Source organism: Apiospora marii, assembly GCF_038362585.1.
Source record: "Apiospora marii strain CBS 49790 chromosome Unknown utg000003l_segment0_segment0, whole genome shotgun sequence".
Taxonomy (NCBI): Eukaryota; Fungi; Ascomycota; class Sordariomycetes; order Amphisphaeriales; family Apiosporaceae; genus Apiospora; species Apiospora marii.
The window spans coordinates 1,363,775-1,382,517 of NW_027117374.1; the positions used below are offsets into that span (position 1 = coordinate 1,363,775).

General features: G+C 41.3%; 5 protein-coding genes across 5 annotated transcripts; 2 read left to right on the forward strand and 3 right to left on the reverse strand.

The window, feature by feature from the left end:
• Positions 1–6,458: 6,458 nt before the first annotated feature.
• PG985_003931 (cytochrome P450) lies at positions 6,459–7,839 on the forward strand (the record flags this gene model as incomplete). The annotated part of the gene is made up of 2 exons (XM_066823700.1): positions 6,459–6,799; positions 6,858–7,839. Coding segments are annotated over 2 exons (1,323 nt in total), but the record flags the coding sequence as incomplete, so codon positions are not given.
• Positions 7,840–9,328: 1,489 nt separating this feature from the next.
• PG985_003932 (uncharacterized protein) lies at positions 9,329–10,010 on the forward strand (the record flags this gene model as incomplete). The annotated part of the gene is made up of 3 exons (XM_066823701.1): positions 9,329–9,753; positions 9,812–9,878; positions 9,942–10,010. 3 exons carry the CDS (start codon positions 9,329–9,331, stop codon positions 10,008–10,010), a joined length of 561 nt encoding a protein of 186 aa, XP_066686861.1.
• A 349-nt stretch (positions 10,011–10,359) lies between these two features.
• PG985_003933 (uncharacterized protein) lies at positions 10,360–12,555 on the reverse strand (the record flags this gene model as incomplete). Its single annotated transcript, XM_066823702.1, has 2 exons — positions 10,360–11,941; positions 12,152–12,555. 2 exons carry the CDS (start codon positions 12,553–12,555, stop codon positions 10,360–10,362), a joined length of 1,986 nt encoding a protein of 661 aa, XP_066686862.1.
• Positions 12,556–13,339: 784 nt separating this feature from the next.
• On the reverse strand, positions 13,340–15,378 carry PG985_003934 (benzoate 4-monooxygenase cytochrome P450; the record flags this gene model as incomplete). The annotated part of the gene is made up of 6 exons (XM_066823703.1): positions 13,340–13,545; positions 13,624–13,725; positions 13,799–14,079; positions 14,166–14,287; positions 14,343–14,671; positions 14,991–15,378. 6 exons carry the CDS (start codon positions 15,376–15,378, stop codon positions 13,340–13,342), a joined length of 1,428 nt encoding a protein of 475 aa, XP_066686863.1.
• A 1,445-nt stretch (positions 15,379–16,823) lies between these two features.
• PG985_003935 (uncharacterized protein) lies at positions 16,824–18,296 on the reverse strand (the record flags this gene model as incomplete). The annotated part of the gene is made up of 4 exons (XM_066823704.1): positions 16,824–17,310; positions 17,373–17,468; positions 17,528–17,792; positions 17,852–18,296. 4 exons carry the CDS (start codon positions 18,294–18,296, stop codon positions 16,824–16,826), a joined length of 1,293 nt encoding a protein of 430 aa, XP_066686864.1.
• Between the last annotated feature and the right edge of the window lie 447 nt (positions 18,297–18,743).

Here is an 18,743-nt window from a genome sequence, read left to right on the forward strand (position 1 = left end):
CTCCAAGTGTCACCTCGTGAGCAAGAGCCGTAACGCCTTCCATATTGCATTTGCCAAAAACAGCGGGCTACTGTCATGGAATGTCAATATTATTTTGCCTAGCAACAGGGCAATTCGTCCTGAATTGGAGGTAAATCTGGCAATCGAACGGCTGAACTAGGATGACGCAGCTTGCGAATCGGACTGCGTCAAATCAGGTACTGAGTGCTTGGATGACTATTCGCTTCCAACCCTGACGATATAATTTGCACTCATCCTACTCCATGCTTGATAGATGTCTAGGTTGCTGTTGGCGCAACGAAGTATCATCTAGCAAACGTTGTTAGGCGGTTGATTTTTCGTAGATGAACCCCTTGCTTCGGTGTTCTTTCATCGTCACACATGGCTTTCTGCACTTTCTCTCAGCCTCACTGGCAAATGGGCTGCAAGCCAAAGAGGATTGCAGCCGCATACCCCCTCATCTACAGATTGTCCACGATCGTCGTGTCTTTGTATTTCGCCCTGAAACATTCTTGGACAAAACTTCGCTATCCGACTTGTCTTCGCCACAATAATGCCACCCATCACCGACCTGATATATGGGATGCATCCAGTCACTGCGGCAGCCACTGTCTTCTTGGCCTTGATTGGTGTCGGTCTTGCTATCCAGTTTGCCTTCTTCACCATCAGATACCCCGCCAACTTGCCCTTGGTAGGCGAGCCTCCGGGAAAGAGACACTTCAGCTGGCGCACTCGGTGGAGATATTTGACAGACTGCAAGGGCCTCTACTCAAAGGCCTATGAGAATGTACTTAACACCTATTAAAGGACCGGTCCGGTATAATTGACCAAAAGTCTGACCATGAAAATAATTTTCGAAAAGGGGCAAGACAGTGCTCGTCCCCGGCTTTGGCTTTCGGAACGAGACCATTCTACCCCAGAGTTCCATAAAGTCAGTATTACACATTGCTACGGCGCGCATCGGGACTTAGGCTTAAGCTGCCCTATAAGCTAAAATAAGGCTAAGTCGGCTAAAAGAAAGCTCGAGCTTTAGCCGACTTTCCTTTATTTTTTTAAGTAATATTTTAATCGAAAAAAGATAGAATTTTTTCCTTTTTTTTATTTTTTTAATTTTTTATAATTTAATAAATATTTATAACTTTATTTTTTAAATTATTTATATTATAATATTATTTATTTAAATTTTTTTTTAATATATATTATATATAGCTAATATAAATAGTAAGGAATAAATGGATAGTAATATAAATTAATAATAACTCTATATTAAAATAAATAGGTATTTTAAATAATAAAGTTAAAAAAATTAAGTTTTTAATAATAATAAATAATAAATATTAAGCCTTTTTTTTATTATAACTTTCGATTATAATTATTTATTATTCCTTATAATATAAGGTTTAAAATAAACCCGGGGTTTACGATAATATTATATTTAATTATTAAAAAAAGAATTATTCGTTTATATTATATAAATTTAAAATATATCGGAAATTATTTATATTAAGTAATAAAGTTTTTAAAATTAATATATATAAATATCGATTTTATATAAGTTTTTAAAAAAAGTTTTTAAAAATAAATATAAATTTTCGCGATATATATTTTTTAAAATTTATAATTTATTTTTTTATTTTATTATATATATATATTATTATTTTTTACTTTAATTTTTCATATATTATTAAATATATATATAATTATTTAAATTTTAATATTTATTTATATATATTATAGCGAATATTAATATTAATAATAACGTTATATTATACACGCTTATAAAAAACGCTTTTAATAATTTTAAAAAAGTTACTTTATTAATTATATATTATAATATTTTAAAATTAATATATTTTATTAAATTTATTAACCGGTTAAAATTAATATATTTTAATATTATTAAAACCGTTAATAATATAATATTTCGAAAATCGAAATAAAAGATAGCTTTATATTTATATTTTTTTTTATTATTTAATAAAAAATAAAGATAAAAAAAATCGAAATAAATAACAATTAATTATTTCGCGATTTTAATAATAAATATCGCGTTTTTATAAAGTTAAAAAAAAGTTATATAAATATAAAATAAAAGGCCGTATTAATTTTTAATCGTTATTTAAAAACTCGTCGAAATGAAATAATAAAATAAATAACGCTAAAGCGCCGATAAACGGGAAATAAAACGAAATTAATAAATAGTTTCTTAATAAATATATTATTATCGATTTATTATTAATTAATTATTATATAATTAATTAATTTATATATTTATTTAATTTATTTTATTATATAAAAAGTAATAAATTTTATATAAATTTTTTTTAATATAAATAATAAATTAATATCTTTTATAAAACAGATTATAATATTATTAAAAAAAGATTATTTAATTATTTAAAAAAACTTTAATAATATTTTATATAAAATTTTAAAACTTTAAAACTTTAAAAATAATTTAATTAAATAAAATAATAAATAAAATATTTTTAATTTAATTAAAATACGACGTGTATATTAAGGCGATATATAAATCTATTATATTTAATTTAAACGATATCGATTTAAATTTATTAATTTATAAAAAAAGAAAAGTATATAATTTATTATTTAATTAATACGTTTTAATATTTTACTTAAATATAAACTTATTAAATTTTAATAATTAAAATGTTATCGTTAAACGTAATAATAATAATTTAATTAATATAATTATAAATAATAAAAAAGAATTTAAGGTTAAAATTATTTATTAATTATATTATAATAAATTTAAAAAAAACATTTAATATTTTATTTTTTTTAAAAACTTTTCTAATATTATAAATAATAACGTATAAAAAAGATTAATCGATTAATTACTTTTTATAATTTTTATAATATAATTTTTATTATATTTTTTATCTTTTTTAATAAAAAAAGTAAAGTTTAATAATTTAATTAAAATAATTTTATTAAAAAAGAGAAATTTATTATTCTATTTATTAATAATTTATCGTTTTATAAAATAAATTTAAATTATAAACTTTATTTATAATATTTTATAAAGGTTAAAATTTAAATTTATTAAAAATCATTAAAAATTTAAATATCGATTTAAAAAAAATATTATATAAATAAAGTTTTTTAATAAAAAGAATTTAATAAATTAAAATAATAATTAAAATAATAATAATAATAACGATAAATTCCGTCCTATAAAAGATATTAATTTATTATTTATATTAAAAAAAATTTATATAAAATCTATTATTTTTTATATAATAAATTAAATTAAATAAATATATAAATTAATTAATTATATAATAATCGATTAATAATAAATCGATAATAATATATTTATTAAAGGATTATTCGTTAATTTAAATTTATTTTTTTAAATTTATTTCCTATTTATTAGCGATAGCTTTTTCTTTTTAATTAATTAAATTAATTTACGATTTTATTATATCGATTTTTATTAAATTTATTTAAAAACTTTACAATTTTCGGAACTTTATTCCCGTTTATATATATATATAAATACATTTTTTATTAATTAATAATTTCGATAACGGTTTTCGTTATTATATACTTTATATATAATATATAAATCGTATATATAAAAAATTATATATTATAATAATTTAAAAGGTATATTATTAAATATAATTTTAAATATTTTAAAATCGAATTTATTAAAAACGATATAATAATTACGGAAATTAAACTTTTTAAAAAATTAAAATTTAATTATCGATATAACGATATCGATTTTATCGAAATTATTAAAAACGTTTTTTATAAATATATATAATATAACGTCGTTATTATTATTAATAATTATTATAATATATATAAATAAATATTAAAATATAAATAATATTATAAATATATAATAATATAAAAAAAATTAAAATTAAATAAAAAATAATAATATATATATATATATATATATATATAATAAGAAAAAGAAATAAATTATAAATTTTAAAAAATATATATTATAAAAACTTATATTTATTTTTAAAAACTTTCTTTAAAAACTTATATAAAATCGATATTTATATATATTAATTTTAAAAATTTTATTATTTAATATAAATAATTTCTAATAAATCTTAAACCTATATAATACGAACGAATATAATAATTCCTTTTTTAATAATTAAATATAATATTATTATAAATCCCGGATTTACTTTAAATTTTATATTATAAAAAATAATAAATAATTATAATTAAAAATTATAATAAAAAAGAAATTTAATATTTATTATTTATTATCGTTAAAAATTTAATTTTTTTAATTTTATTATTTAAAATATTTATTTATTTTAATATAAAATTATTATTAATTTATATTATTATTTATTTATTCCTTATTATTTATATTAATTATATATAATATATATTAAAAAAAAGTTTAAATAAATAACGATAAATTATTTATTTTAATAAAAAAATAAAACTTTTTAAATATTATTTAAAAATAAAATAAAAACTTTTAAATATTAAATTAATATATTATTAACTTTTTATTAAAAGTATAAAAAACTTTTATTTAAATAAAAAAAAATAATATAAACGGATATAACCGGAGTTATTATTAAAAGTTTTAAATAAAATATTAAAATAATTAACCTTTTTATTAATTATAAAGTAACTTAAAAAAATATATTTAAAATTTAATAAAAAATATATAATTAAAAAATAAGTATTAACGTTAATTAAATTTTAATATTAACGACTAAATATTTATTATTAAAAAATATAATTAATTATTCGCTTAATAAATAAACTCGATTATTTTTTATTATAATAATATTATAAAATTAAATATAAAATAAATTATTTTTATTTCTTAAAAATTTTTAAAAATTAAAAATATTTTAAAGTTTTTTATATAAATAAATTACGGAAATATTTTAATAATTTATTATTTAAATAAATGTTAATTAACTTTGAAAAATAATAATCGAATTTAAAAAGAAAAAGAAATAAAAGGTATATCGTATAAAAAATTCTAAAACGTATTATTAAAAACTTTAATATTAAATTAAATAAAAAGGATAGAATTTAAATTTAATTTAATATTTTATTAAAAACTTTAAAAACGTAATTAAAAAATTAAATATAAATAATTAAAAATAAAATATTTAACGAACTTTATAAAAATAATAATAAATTAATAAACTTTAAAAAATAAACGATATAAAAAAAAGTTAATGTAAATAATAAATAAAGAAATAATCGCTATTTATTAATAAAAAAAAGAAATTAAACGTTTAAATAAAAAGTTTAATTATAAATAATTCGTTAATTTATTATATTATATATAATAATTTAATTTAATAATTAAAAAAATTAAAAACCTTTAAAATTATAATAAATTAAGTTATAATTAAAAATATCCTTACTTTATTTAAAAGTTATAAATTTAAATATAATTATAATTATTATTTTTTATTATTTTTAATATTTTAAGATAAGTTATTTTAAAAAAGGGGGTAATATTATAACGTATATTAAAACTTAAATTTAAATTATTTTATAAATTAAAATAAGGTTAAATTAGTTAAAAAAAGGCTCGAGCTTTAATTAATTCTCCCTTACTTTTTAAGTAATATTTTAATTAAAAAAAATAAAGTTTTTTCCTTTTTATTTTTATTTTTTTCGATTCTTTATAATTATTAATTATTTATAGCCTTATTTCTTAAATTATTTATATTATAATATATATAAATTAATTAATTAATTAACGTATTATTAATTAATTAATATTACCTTTATCGTTAATTTAATATTAATTAATTAATAAACTAGTTAATTAAAAAGGTATTAATTAATTAATAATAAATTAATTTATATTTTATAATAATTTTTAATATTATAATTTATATAAAAGTTTTATTTTTAATAATAACGTTAATAAAGCTTTATTTTTATAATAATATTATTAAAACTCTATTTTTAAATATAATATTAATAAAATTAACGAAATTAAAGTTAATTATAATAAATAATAATAAATAATAATATATAATAATATAATATAATAATAATAAACTTAAAATAGCTCGAGGAATAATAATTCGAAGGATAATAATTTAAGGGATAACTTAGGAAATAGAGCTCGAAACTTTAAAATTAAGTTTAAAAAGGTTAATAATTTTATATTATAAAGTTATCGATAAAAGTATTAATAAAAGTTTTAAAATAATAATACTTCGTTAAATCGGCCTTTAATTTTATAAGACTAGCCTTTAATACTATAAGAATATTATAAAATAAAGGATATTCTAGTTTTAATTTAATTATATTAATTATATTAATTAATTAATAATTAAATAAGTTTAATAATTTATTAATAGTATTTTTTAATAAGCCGTAGTTAATTTATTAATATAAGGGTATTAATTAATTAATTAAATATAAGGTTAAAATGGTTAGTTTATATATAATATTATATAAAGTAGCTCTTAGCCCAGCCTGAGTCGTCCCTCAGTCCGTCCCAGGTCATCATCGTAACTAATCAGTTCGGGCACAGCCTGGGGGACGACAAGTATGCTGCCGATGCATGGACCGGCCTGGTGGTGCGATCGAAAATGAATGCCGTTCTGGAGCGGATCTGCGGCGACATGAACAAGGAACTGCAATACGCCTTCGATTTGCGACTGGGCACCAATACGAACGACTGGAAAGAGATCGATCTTCTGCGTACCGTTCGATTGGTGGTGGCACAAGCCGCCAGTCGATTCACCGTCGGGTTACCCCTTTGTCAGTTTGAGGAACACGACCATCTGGTTTGTAGTAACGGGTTTCATACTAACATTGAATGCAGGTCGTGACGAACAATACTTGATCGACACCATCAGGATCGGCGACAGTATGGTGGTAACTTGCGGTCTAGCCGGTGGGATGCCTGTGCCATGGCGTTCCCTCGTCGGCTTCTTTACTTCATGGGCCTTGAGGCCCCAGATCGGAAGGATCAAGAGGCATATCAAGCCAGTATACCTGGAAAGACAGGAAACACTCAAGCACGATCCCGAGGATCCCTGCCACTCCGAGCCACAAGACTTCTTTCAGATGATGATGCGGTTTGCCCAAAAGGAGCGACCTCACGAGGTGGACGACTTTGATTCCATAGCCCGCCGCCTGATCGTGGCAAACTTTGGATCGATGCACAACACATCCTTCCAGGCGACACAACTCATCCTCAACATCCTGGACTCGAATGCCGAGTTCAACACGATCTCGGTGCTTCGGGACGAGTTCTCCTCAGTCCTCGGCAAAGACGGCGACGCTGACCAAACCTGGTCCAAAACCAAGGTGGCCAGCCTGACGAGGGCCGACAGCGTAGCTCGGGAGACGCTGCGCCTGGACTCGTTTAGCAACCGTTTCCAGTACCGCAAAGCCATAGTCGACCACCTCGTGACCGAAGACGACATCACACTACCCAAAGGCGCCCTCATCTCCATGCTAGGCCGCCCCGCCCACCGCAACGCCGAGTATCTCCCCGACGAGCCCGACAAGTACGACCCGTTCCGCTTCTCGCGGGCTCGCGAAGCCGCCGCCGCCGTCGACGCAGACGGCAAACCGTGCCTTCAGAACCTGACCTTTGTGGGGACGGGGCCGCAGCATCTACCATGGAGCCACGGCAAGCACTCTTGCCCCGGGCGCTTCCTGGTGGAGTTTGAGCTCAAGATGATCATGGCCTACCTGCTGCAGAACTACGACATCGAGTTTCCTTCCGAGTACGAGGGGAGGCGCCCTCCGAACTACTGGATGGGGGAGGCGGCCTTTCCTCCGGCGGACGCCAAGATCAGGGTCAAACGCCGACCCGGCACGACCACGTAGCGTCAGGATACGGATTGGGCAGTGGTGGCCCGTGCCTGCTGTCAGTTCTACCGGCTTGTAGCCTGTCATTCCAGGCTTTGGAGTATGGTTGTAGCAGGACAATGTTCTTACAGGCTCACGGGGTTGGTTTGAAACGCGCAGCATATCCATGAGAAATTAGGGCGTCTAAACTTTTGTCTCCTCGGGTTGCGGAGATGGCGGCGTGCCGGTAAAATGTGGGAGACATGTTAGGTTCACTTAGAATATCGATATTCCAGGCACTGCCAGGTCTCTCGGTACAGTATCATCGTATTGGTTGTTGTTCCATGGAATAATTATCGCGAGTCATGATGAATCCCAGCGCATCAATGACGTTCGGTTAGCTCGGCAAGCAAACACATTCGGTGGGACGGAAGGACGGGGGCTATGCTGGTGATTGTGAATATTGGGATGAACTCGTTCCTCGCATGACTCTCTGTTTCCATTCGATTCATGCACTCTTTTCCCCTCAAAAACCCTGTTTCCTGAAATCCCATAAGGCGGCATTCTTGTACACTGGTAGAGACATGAGGGCTACCCAGGGGGCAACTGCGCCTCTAGATGACACAGCCGCATGCAGCTAGGAGAGTCTATTCTTGTTCATCGGGGTCCTCGTTCGGAACACCAAAGACCCGCCAAGCCCTACGCAAAGTGGTATATTAAAGGGTGTGTGTTATGGTGCCTTGGGGTTGCCTTGGGGTGGAAGCAAAAACAAGTCGTTATCCTGGAAGCCAAAGATCGCACCAACTGCAGGATGCACTTCTCGGCCGATAACCCGCCCTTTGAGGCTGACAGGTTCCCCTGACTGTTTGAGGGCTGAACTCTATTTCGGTGGGTATTCAGCGTATAGTTGCCCCTGATTGGTGGGAGTTCTATACAGAGGGTCCTGCCGGTGGGTCGACCCGCTCAACGCATAAGTCTTGGCTTGTACGGATCAAATTGACCGGCAGGGATGTTCGATGTTGGTAGGAACGGCCCCTTCATCTTCCCACGATAGCCTCCCACTGACTTGGCATCCGCATGCTTCCTTGGGGCTTTAGAGTCGCACCGACTGGCTGGTTCCACCTTTGACAACCCAGAGACACGACTCCCCGGGTTCTCATACCCTTGCAATGGCTGCACAATGGCATATACCGACATTTCGTCGCGAGTCATGGCATTCCCTGTTGGCTGTCTGGGTCGACCAAAAGCCCGCGATACTATACCGAGATGTATTTTGCGAAGCAGCCTTGTGGGACTGGACCCCTAGAGTAAGTGATATAAAGAAGATACCACATCCTCGAGAGTTTTACGTTTTCCTCTTCGTCACCACCAAGCAACTTTCGCTCTTTGTTACTCGCTTTCGATTCACCAACTTTCGCTTCTTCGTACAGAACTGTATTTCACTCATTGACTTGAGCGGGTTTTCCATTCACTTAACCACATTCACTTCTCAAACAACCACCAACAACCACCACCAACAACTACCAAGATGCGTTTCACCACCGCCAACGCCGTCGCCCTCCTGAGCGCCACCGCCTCCATCGCCGCCGCCACCCCCACCGGCCCCTACAGTCCCAACGCGGGCGTGGTGGAGAAGCGCGAGCCCCAGACCCTGGGCCACCAGAAGCGGGAGATCCTGACGGCGATCCTGACGACGGTGGGCACGACGGCGGCGACGGCCATCACGACCAAGGCGATCGAGGCCGCCTCGGGGCTCATCAAGGACCTGGCCAACTTCGAGAACGCGCGCGAGGCCTTCACCAAGAAGACGGCCGAGGACATGTGGGCCCAGAACCCGGACCCGGCCAAGTACGCCGCCGCCGTCTGCTACAACATGGCCTACGACCTCGAGGACCCCCAGGGCATGGACGGCCTGACCTCGGCCAAGATGACCCTCGGGCCCCTCCACGTCGAGTACGTGCCCCCCCCCCCTTTCTGACTGAGAGGCTCTGTCACTGACAAGACGAAACAGCTACGACTGCTTCTACATGACTGCCAACAACGCCCTGTACACCCGCGGCGACGGTGGCTTCATCAACGTAAGTCAATGGTCTCTCCTTACGGCGGGCTGGAGAGTGAGCTAACCTATTCTGTGACATTAGTTGGCCGTATTCAACGACGATCGCTGCACCTTCGACAGCAACACTTCTGATCTCACCTGCACTGCCTAATTGCCATATGTGGAGGTAGCAAGGCTTTCACGATGCTTACGATGGGAATGTTTCCAGACGCATCCCTTTCTATCACGATGCTATCACTCTTTAGCAGTTGATACAGAAGCTAGATAGACGCCTACCGGTCATATAATGCTATGCGTACACACATTGACGCATTAGGGTATCACTCATTGTGAAGATAAACCCAATGCCAACATACATCCCTGAATTCTCCCAGTGCCATCCGCTTCTTGACATTTAAAGATTATATAACTGAGCTACTTTTGGGCACAATGCAATCATGATAGAATGCCACGCACACAATCTTTATCCGATCTCCGGGTAAAGGAAGGATGACGAATACTCATACCCCATCTGAACGCGAAGAAGAGCAAGGAGAGACGCTCAATCCCCTCCCCAAAGCCGTATTTGAGTGACCAGACCCCGGCGAGCGGACCAGCCTCTCAGCCTGGCCACGGTCGATCCCGTCGTGAGTGTCAGATTCGCGAGGCTTGGAATTGTCGCCGATCTTGGCTCGGTTAGCCCTGGCCCACGCATTGATATCATCCCCCCCTTCCGCGCCAGCCACCGAAGCAGCGAGATGCGACCCGCCTGCCAGGATAGCAAGCGAGTGACTCTTAAACACGGGCGCCGCCATCTCACCCGTGCGGGCGATGGTCAGGTACAGAAACGCTGCCCCCATGAGCAGCGTCGCGCAGTGCATCGACATCCACCCCCACTGCATGTCGTATATCGCCGCGACGCGCCCGACCGACATGGTGAGCCCCTGGTCGTGCCCATGGTCCTCGCGGCCCGCCCGTACCGCGTTCGACATGCTATATGCCAGGGCCGCGAACGTCTGCTCGAGGTCCTGCTTCTTCCAGTTCCAGAGGCCCTTGAAGCCGTCGGGCTCCATCGTCCCGCCGAAGATGTGCGCCGTGTTGGCCAGCCGGCCGGGGCCGGGGCCGAACCCCAACCCGGCCGAGGCGTTGTTGGCCGTGAAGTTGGCCGTGAAGAGCTTGCGGAAGTGGTTGTTGACGGCCCAAACCGTGCTCGCGAACGCCCAGAAGCAGTCGTCTCGGTCGCTGCTGCTGCTGCTGCTGCTGCTGCTGCTGTTGGGGCAGAGCCGCAGCTCGCCCGGGAACGAGCTGTCCGGCCGGTCGAAGACGACGGAGTCGTGGAACTCGAGGCTCTCGTCCGGCCAGGCGCCGTCGCGGTTCCAGAGCCCGCGGACTCGGGGCGCTGCGAGCTCCTCCACCGACTCGCGGTAGGTGTTGTTGGCCACGCTGGATTGGTACTCGTTGACGCACCAGTACAGCCCGCACTCCTGGGCGAGCACGGGGGCGCCGGGCCAATCCACCTGCATTTCCAACCCTTTGGTGTTGTTCAAGTGCATGATGCTGACCGCCCACAGGAGATTGTCCCGGTGCCGCAGCGTGATGGTGTTGTTGGGGTTCCCTGTGCTCCTGGCCGTCATCTCCATCACGTTCATGTCGAGCGTCTTCATGGCGTTGGGCCCAAAGGTGAGCAAGTGCTCTTCCATATTGGCGAGAAACTGCCCGTTGGGGAGGTGCCACCCGCTCGCCCTCTTTTCCCCGGTGCCGGTCTCGTACAGGCCTTGATACGTCTGCAGCAGCTGGGTGACGTTTCCCTCGATGGGCGCCATGCTGGACGTGGGAATCGTGTTGCACTCGCTGCACACGGCGAGCGACTTGTACGGTGGCCAGCGACAATCTGAACTGGGACAGCGATACCCTGTCTGGCGGCCGACTGTGGTCAAGTTTTTGTCCAAGCCGTACATGATGGCCGACTCCATGGCCACAGGGATGGTGGTTGAATATATGACCCCGTGACTGCCATTAGGGGACTTCAGATTTGGACCCGGTACTTCGCTGACATCTCCCCCTGTCAGGAAGTTGCTATAGACAACAAAGCCGTCTTTGTGGCTATAGTGGAATTGAGGGAAGTCAGTATACACGACCTCGTCCCGGGTGTGAATGATTTGTTGGGTGAATGGATCCAGAGCTATGGCGAGTAGCGCAACAAAGGTCCCTAGATATAAGACATAACTTTGCAAAAATCAACTCTACTGACCAAAAAAGAAGAAGGCTGGGTTAGAGTGGTATAATATCCAAACAAAAACAGGGGACACTCACTCGCCGGTCCAGAATCGCACAAGAATGTTGACACATCCGAGCGGGCCGCGGCTCGCCCGGTCGACTCGCTCGAAGTAAATCAGGGGGCGATGGTTCCGGGCAAAGAGCAGCCATTTCCACTGGCCAACGGCCTCGCAGACACTGAAGAGCAGGCACCCCTTGACTGCGACGGACAGCACCGAGACCAGGGCGTTGAGGGTGATGGGCGCGTTCCAATTATCCTGGGGCTTCTTGTCGTGGGCAAAGACTAGGCCCACCATAGCTCCCATGAATGCGGCCGCGGCCGCCAGAGAGAAAATTTCCGCGGTCCATTCTCGGATAGCTCTCGGACGCGGCTGCTTTTCCTCGTGTGGTAATACCGTTTCGTGTTCATCGCTCAGCGGCCGGAGCTTTTGGCGTTCCATTTCTGCCTGTGATGCAGCACTCGCCATTGTTGTAGCATTTTACTGAGTTGTTCCGGGTTCTAGAATCACAGAAGGATGTTAAGCTATTAGGCGTGGACTTGGCAATGTGTATCGGCGACCATGCATGGTCGCCGAAGGATTGAGGGGGTGCATGCACAGCCACCTTCAACGTCATGCAGTTGCCAAGAGGGATTCCGAGTGATGCTTTGAAAAGGCCACCGAACCAGGGTGCTCGGTCCCGACTGGTAACGAACCACACTGAACGTTGCGTACGGATTCGTTTCTGAAATGTATCAAATACACTAGCAATCATTGTGGCAGATATGTATGCACAGTTCGTAAAAGGAGGAAGAAAGGTGAACATAACCTACGCAACTCGGCTGGCTTGGGTCAAGCGCTTTCCAGCAAATCTATGCCACCCTTGGCCCGATAGCCCGCCAGGCGACCTACATACCTACTGATTGATAGGTAGTGCGGCACTAGACTAGATTCCCCGTAGTGGCACCTCGCAGCACCTCGCAGCACCTCGCAGAACCCAATGCACCCTGAGCCCGATATAAGCCATACCTATAGGTAGAATATAGTATTATAACTATATCTTTGGTATCTAGGTATGAAATGATGATACAGAACGCCTCCTGTGGTGTTTCAAGGAGGTATATCATATATATCGTACAGATAAAATAAAATCGTATCCCCATGTCCCCTAATTGGGCTGACAAAATGTCCAACACTGGCTTACGCAGGCGTCTCTGTTGACCAAAACCCCGGCTTGCATAATACATCAGTCGTAAATAGATTTCTCCAGTTTCTCAAAAACCAACTCCAAGGGGCCCGGAAGTGCAGTCAGCTGATCCTTCATGTCCCTTTCCACAAGCACTCCATCCGAAGTCCCGGGGGCGAAAGAAATGGAATGCTTGGAGAGAAGTATGGCGATGGTGAGCCTCATATGGGCCATGGCGATCTTTTTGCCAGCGCAGCTATTACGACCTGTAGGGAAGAGCAAAGTTAGTTTTGGCTTGGGTTACTAAGGAATATACCATGGAGGGAAAGATCCAACGAACGTACCCATGGCAAAAGGGGCAAAGGCTCGCTTATCCTTGACAAACTCGGGCTTGCTGTACCAACGCTCAGGCATGAACTGGTGCGGGGCCTCATAGGCTTCCTCAACTAATGCAAGAAGAAAGGGATAGATCACGTCAGCAGTGTGTAAGCGAACCAGGGACGACGGGTCGTGTCTTACGTCGTCCGAGACTGTAGCGCGGGGCAATGACTTTGACGTCGCCGGGTATGTGCACGCCGTCGCAGTCGAGGCCCTCGGGCGGGGTCTGGCGCGACCCAAAGGACGGCCCCGCGGGGAACAGTCGCAGGGACTCGTTGATGGTGCCCGTGAGATGGGGCAGCGCCGACAGCGCCGCCATGTCGTGGTAGTCGACGGTCCGCAGCTCCTGGCGGATCTTCTCGGCGTGCTCGGGCCAGCGCGCGAGGCAGTACAGGAGAAGGATGAGGACCGGGCCGGTGGTGCTATTGTTGTTGTTGCGTGGTCAGTCAGCGCTGTCCGAAGAAAAATAGTAATATCCTCTCAAGTTATAGAGAGAGGAGCGGCTAACCTTCCTGCTAGGAGCAGGACGCCAGAGTCGCCGATGACGGCTTCATGGCTGGCCCTGTCTGCGTCCTTGCGTTGGGTATCCTGGATGAAGAACGAAGCAATGTCAACCACTTCTGGCTTAGTCTGTTGCGGTTCTGTCAGCTGAATCAAATATATATGGCGTAGAATGAGTCTTTACCTGTAACCTCTTTTGTGCTATACCAAAAGTGAGCTCGAGAAACTTGAACCAGTGCGGGATTCTCCAGACTCCTGGGAAGAGCGCAAATGCAATCCTCAGACTCCAGGGCATAGGAGTAGTGGGCCCAAGAATACTCAGGGAGTTCCCAATGACTGAAGCCCCATGTTCGGCCTCCACGTCCGTCATGCCAAAGCCAACGTCGTTGAGCACGTCAAACGCCGACCGATACAGCAGGTCGTTGACTACTATAGGCTTGTCACCCTGCGCGCTTATGATGCTCTCGAGTCCTTGGACATGGGTTGTGATCCTTTCATAATACTGCTTCAGATCTGTGTGGCCATGTTAGTTAAGAGACAGTCGACAATAGTATACTTATAAGAAGGCAACAAACAACCCACAAGACATTGACATGGCCCGGTCCCAAACTTTTCGTCGGGAGACCTGCACGGCAGGGTCTCTACTAAACACCTGAACACTCGGATACAAGAGGTCATACCAGTCAGATCTGACATTGCGATTCTGGGGTCCGTCTAGCCATTCAAGTCCGGCGGGATGAAAGATGGTGATCTCGCTCGGACCTTGTATTAGATAAAGTCAGTAAACGCGACCAGGAGGTGGCGGACTTGGTGGCTAGGGATGAGAACTGACCAGTCCTGACAAAGGTCCCGTACTTCTGACGCCACGATTCCAGCACCAGGTGGCTCTGCGAGTTCCGGGCCAGCCAGACGTGGCATATCTTGGACAGGGCGGCCAGGCGGGGGCCGGGGAACGCCCTCAGGCGGTGCAAGTAGAGCCTATATACGGCCATGCTGGCCAGCAGGCCGCCGAGGTAGACCAGGGAAGGCAGCAGGACGCCATACAAAGTGGCCGGCGCCGAAACCAGCTGTTTGGCGAGCAGGAGAGCGAAGACGAGCGCGTGGGACACGGCGATGCTCGCGGTGTGGAGATGCCATTCACCGCGGGCGAAAAGGCCCAGGTGCAGGATCACGGCGAGGCTGAGTGGCGCGAGGACCTGTGAAAGCACCGGTGCCGTCATCTTTGCGAATAGTGAGAAAAAGGTGAGAGGCACCAGAAAATGTATGGTTGAGATGTATGTCTTTCGGCTGGTGAACAGCAGGAGCACATGGATGGATGTGGGAAGTTCTCTCGATCCTTTGATCCTTTGATCTGAGGGAGCATAGATGGATAACGATCACCCCTTATTCTAATACGCTTACTACTCTTTATGATATATCTTTTTTCTTTTTTGGGATGTTTGTTATCTAACGGAAGCTATTTATATCTTCCTAATGGAATGTCTTGCTCGACCTTCCAGCTCTTGAGGAGTGGTACTCATGGTGCATAAGTCGTCCCAAGACTATCCTTATCTAAGCCACAGGGACGAGACTTGCATGTCTGGGAATCAGAGCCAATCAATACAAACAGACGTTGCTGGTTGAGCCCAATCACTACCTACGGTTAGGGATGCGCGGTACTTTTGGGGCACAGTGCTGACATCGGCCAGCTCGTAATAATACACATAGCCTTGTGTGTCAAGATCGCTGAGACTTCCAAGCTGGCCCGGCGCTTCGCGTGACGAGCGAAGGCCCCAGTCTTGCACTGTGCCCGGGCATAGGTGATAGGGTACTTGTACCGCGCCGCAGATCCGCACGTCCGGACAGCATGCACACACCATTGCATGCAAGGCATGCCTTGCATGCATTCTGTGCAACACACCACACAGTCTATCCCAGTCAATAATACCAAATATGGACTTGTTGTATAAGCTAACCGGCTGGCCAATGAAAGCTGCTGGCTTGGGGGAGTGCTCCATGTCCCAGTAAGTAGGCTGGCAGCTGCTCTTGGCGATGGCTCGGGCTGCGCCCCTCACTAAATGGGACCCACGGGTGCCCGTAGTTCTCGCTATCTCAGCGCCACTTTTACTGTCGGGAAGTAGGGTCACCTCGTAGCAGAAGGAAGAAGTATGGCCTAACCGTGCGCACCCCTTAAATGAACACACCCTTAGATGAATATTGAAAACGATGAAATATGTACATTAACTATGCTATTTCGGATCTATGTGCAAAATCGTTTTGAATGAGTCCGAGTCTCCCAGTCAGTGCGATGGATTGTTCTTTCACAACAGATGTTCAATAAATCTTAATGCCCTGGTAGTTGTCTGCTTGGTGAACAAACACACAATAACCTGTGAAAAGACCCTCGAAACGACCAAGTCGAGGGGAGGTATTAAAAATGAGGTACCAAGTAGAAACTATTATGTAGCAGACATCTTGTGTATAATATTATATTTCTATTACACCCCTTGGAGCAAATCAGGATCTAATACGAGCTGACCTATATGTCAACCCAGACTCTCAGCGAAGCGCTTTCCAGGCCAGGGTATGGAAACAATACAAATAACTAGATACGGACTCGCACCAAAAAAAGATGAACGCCATAAGCCTATGATCACCCCGACATCTTGTCGACCCCTTCCTTTTTTCAATTGTCTTCCGGCCGCCTGTCGTAGGTCTGGCCTACCTGGCTTGTCTTCCAGATGTTATTGTTGCTGCTGTTGTTGTGTTGGGGGGCGCCGCCGTGCAGGTTGTTGGCGACAGCGGGCTGGTCGCCACCCCGCTCCACGTCGTCATTCTGCGAGTACGTCACCGGCGTCGCCACACCGGCGGTCGCGGTCGAGGCAACGTGCTCGCGCAGCTCGAACCTGTCCTCGTCCTCGTAGCTGGTGCCCAGCGTGGTCACGCCGGTGCCGCGCGGGCCCATGTACTTGGCCAGCGTGCTGGACAGCTTGCCGGACAGCTTGCCGGACTTGCCGGACCTGCTCGGCTTCTCGGACGAGCCGAAGGTCACGATGCCGGCTTTGGCTGGGGGCTTGTTTTCGGTGCCAGACCCGGTTCCGCAGAAGCGGCGGTAGAGTCGAGAGAAGGACGGCATGCAACCGACGAATATGACGATAGAGATCTCAGTGGTCCTAGAGCGCCGGCGTCAAGAATGAAGGGATCATATTACGCAATTGAAGCGGGGAGAACTTACGCGATCAATGCCAGCTGAGTCAACCACCAAGTCTGATCAATATCTGACAGGACTCGGATGCGGATGACCAGGCCTCCAATGCCAATTCCGATGGCACTATTCGTTTGCAGTTAGCAAAAGGGAAAGCGATATACCTCAAGGGGCGAGAGACGTACAGCAAACTGACTCCGAAGATGGACAAGGCGGCGAGCTTGCGTTTGACGGGCATGGACAGATGCCAGATAGCCCAGGTCGGAATGGCCAAGGCCTCGACGTCGGAAATGATATTGAGTATACCTGAGCTGAGATTCACTTGTCCGGCGTCGGTGCATCGGCCATCGACCATGTCGCCAAGCCATATCTTCTCTCGCGGCCAGCACTGGAAGACGTAGGAAAAGAAGAGACCGGCATAGAAGATGACATTGATCACGATGGAGACCACTGCAGGTCAAGTCAGCGGGGGGTATGTCTCTCAGTTGCTCGCGCCAAGGCATATGCACCTATGACCCAAAAGACGGCGTTGCGCGTGCCGACGGTGAAGATGGACTTGAGCTGAAACAGTACGGAGAGCTTTGCGGCCGCTGTCGGGACAGAATACATGCAATACACGATGTTGGTCCAGTATAAGATGTCGGGGATCTCTGCAAGCGTGATATCGTACATGTGGCGGGTGAGGTTCATGCCAGCCAGATGAAGGATGACGGCGACATAGGAGACAAAGGAAGCAAAGGCAAAGTAGCTCAGGAAATCCTCGATCCGGTGGCCCGGGACAACAAACAAACTCACGAAAAGGCGGGCCGATACGCCTATCAACGGTAGCGCAAGCACGAGCGCCGACGTGACGTAAACGGCTGGCAACTGGTTGGGTGGATTGATGAAGTTCGACTCTTGCCCAGCCGGAGGCGGGATGACGGACGTGTTGGTCGAGTCCATTGTAGGGTCCATGGCGGCGTCTCTGTCAGTGCTCAGAGAATACGTGGGAGAATGAATTTGTTCAACAGTGAAATTTGGTTTTTATCTAACGGATGACATTATCTAATACATGTTTTCTCTACTGGGATGCATACTTCTATATCTTTATACACAAAATCAATATTGATTTCAAGGGGATAGCGCCTCTCTCTTATCACTTAGGTAACTATCGTCGTTGTCTTGCTGATCACCTAATCTTACATCTCACCACTTCCATCACCAGCCAATCGCCGATGCAGTGCTGTGCCTCTGAAAGTAACCCACGGATGCACAGGTCGGAACTCCGGCCCTCGAGCCAACTGCAATAGACGTTGGTCGATCGCTTCTGGTCCACATGTCCTGTTCTCGTCATCCGCATCATGAGTGAAGCTGCCGGGAGGTTTCCAGCCTCGACGTATTGGACAGTACCACATCAGTGCT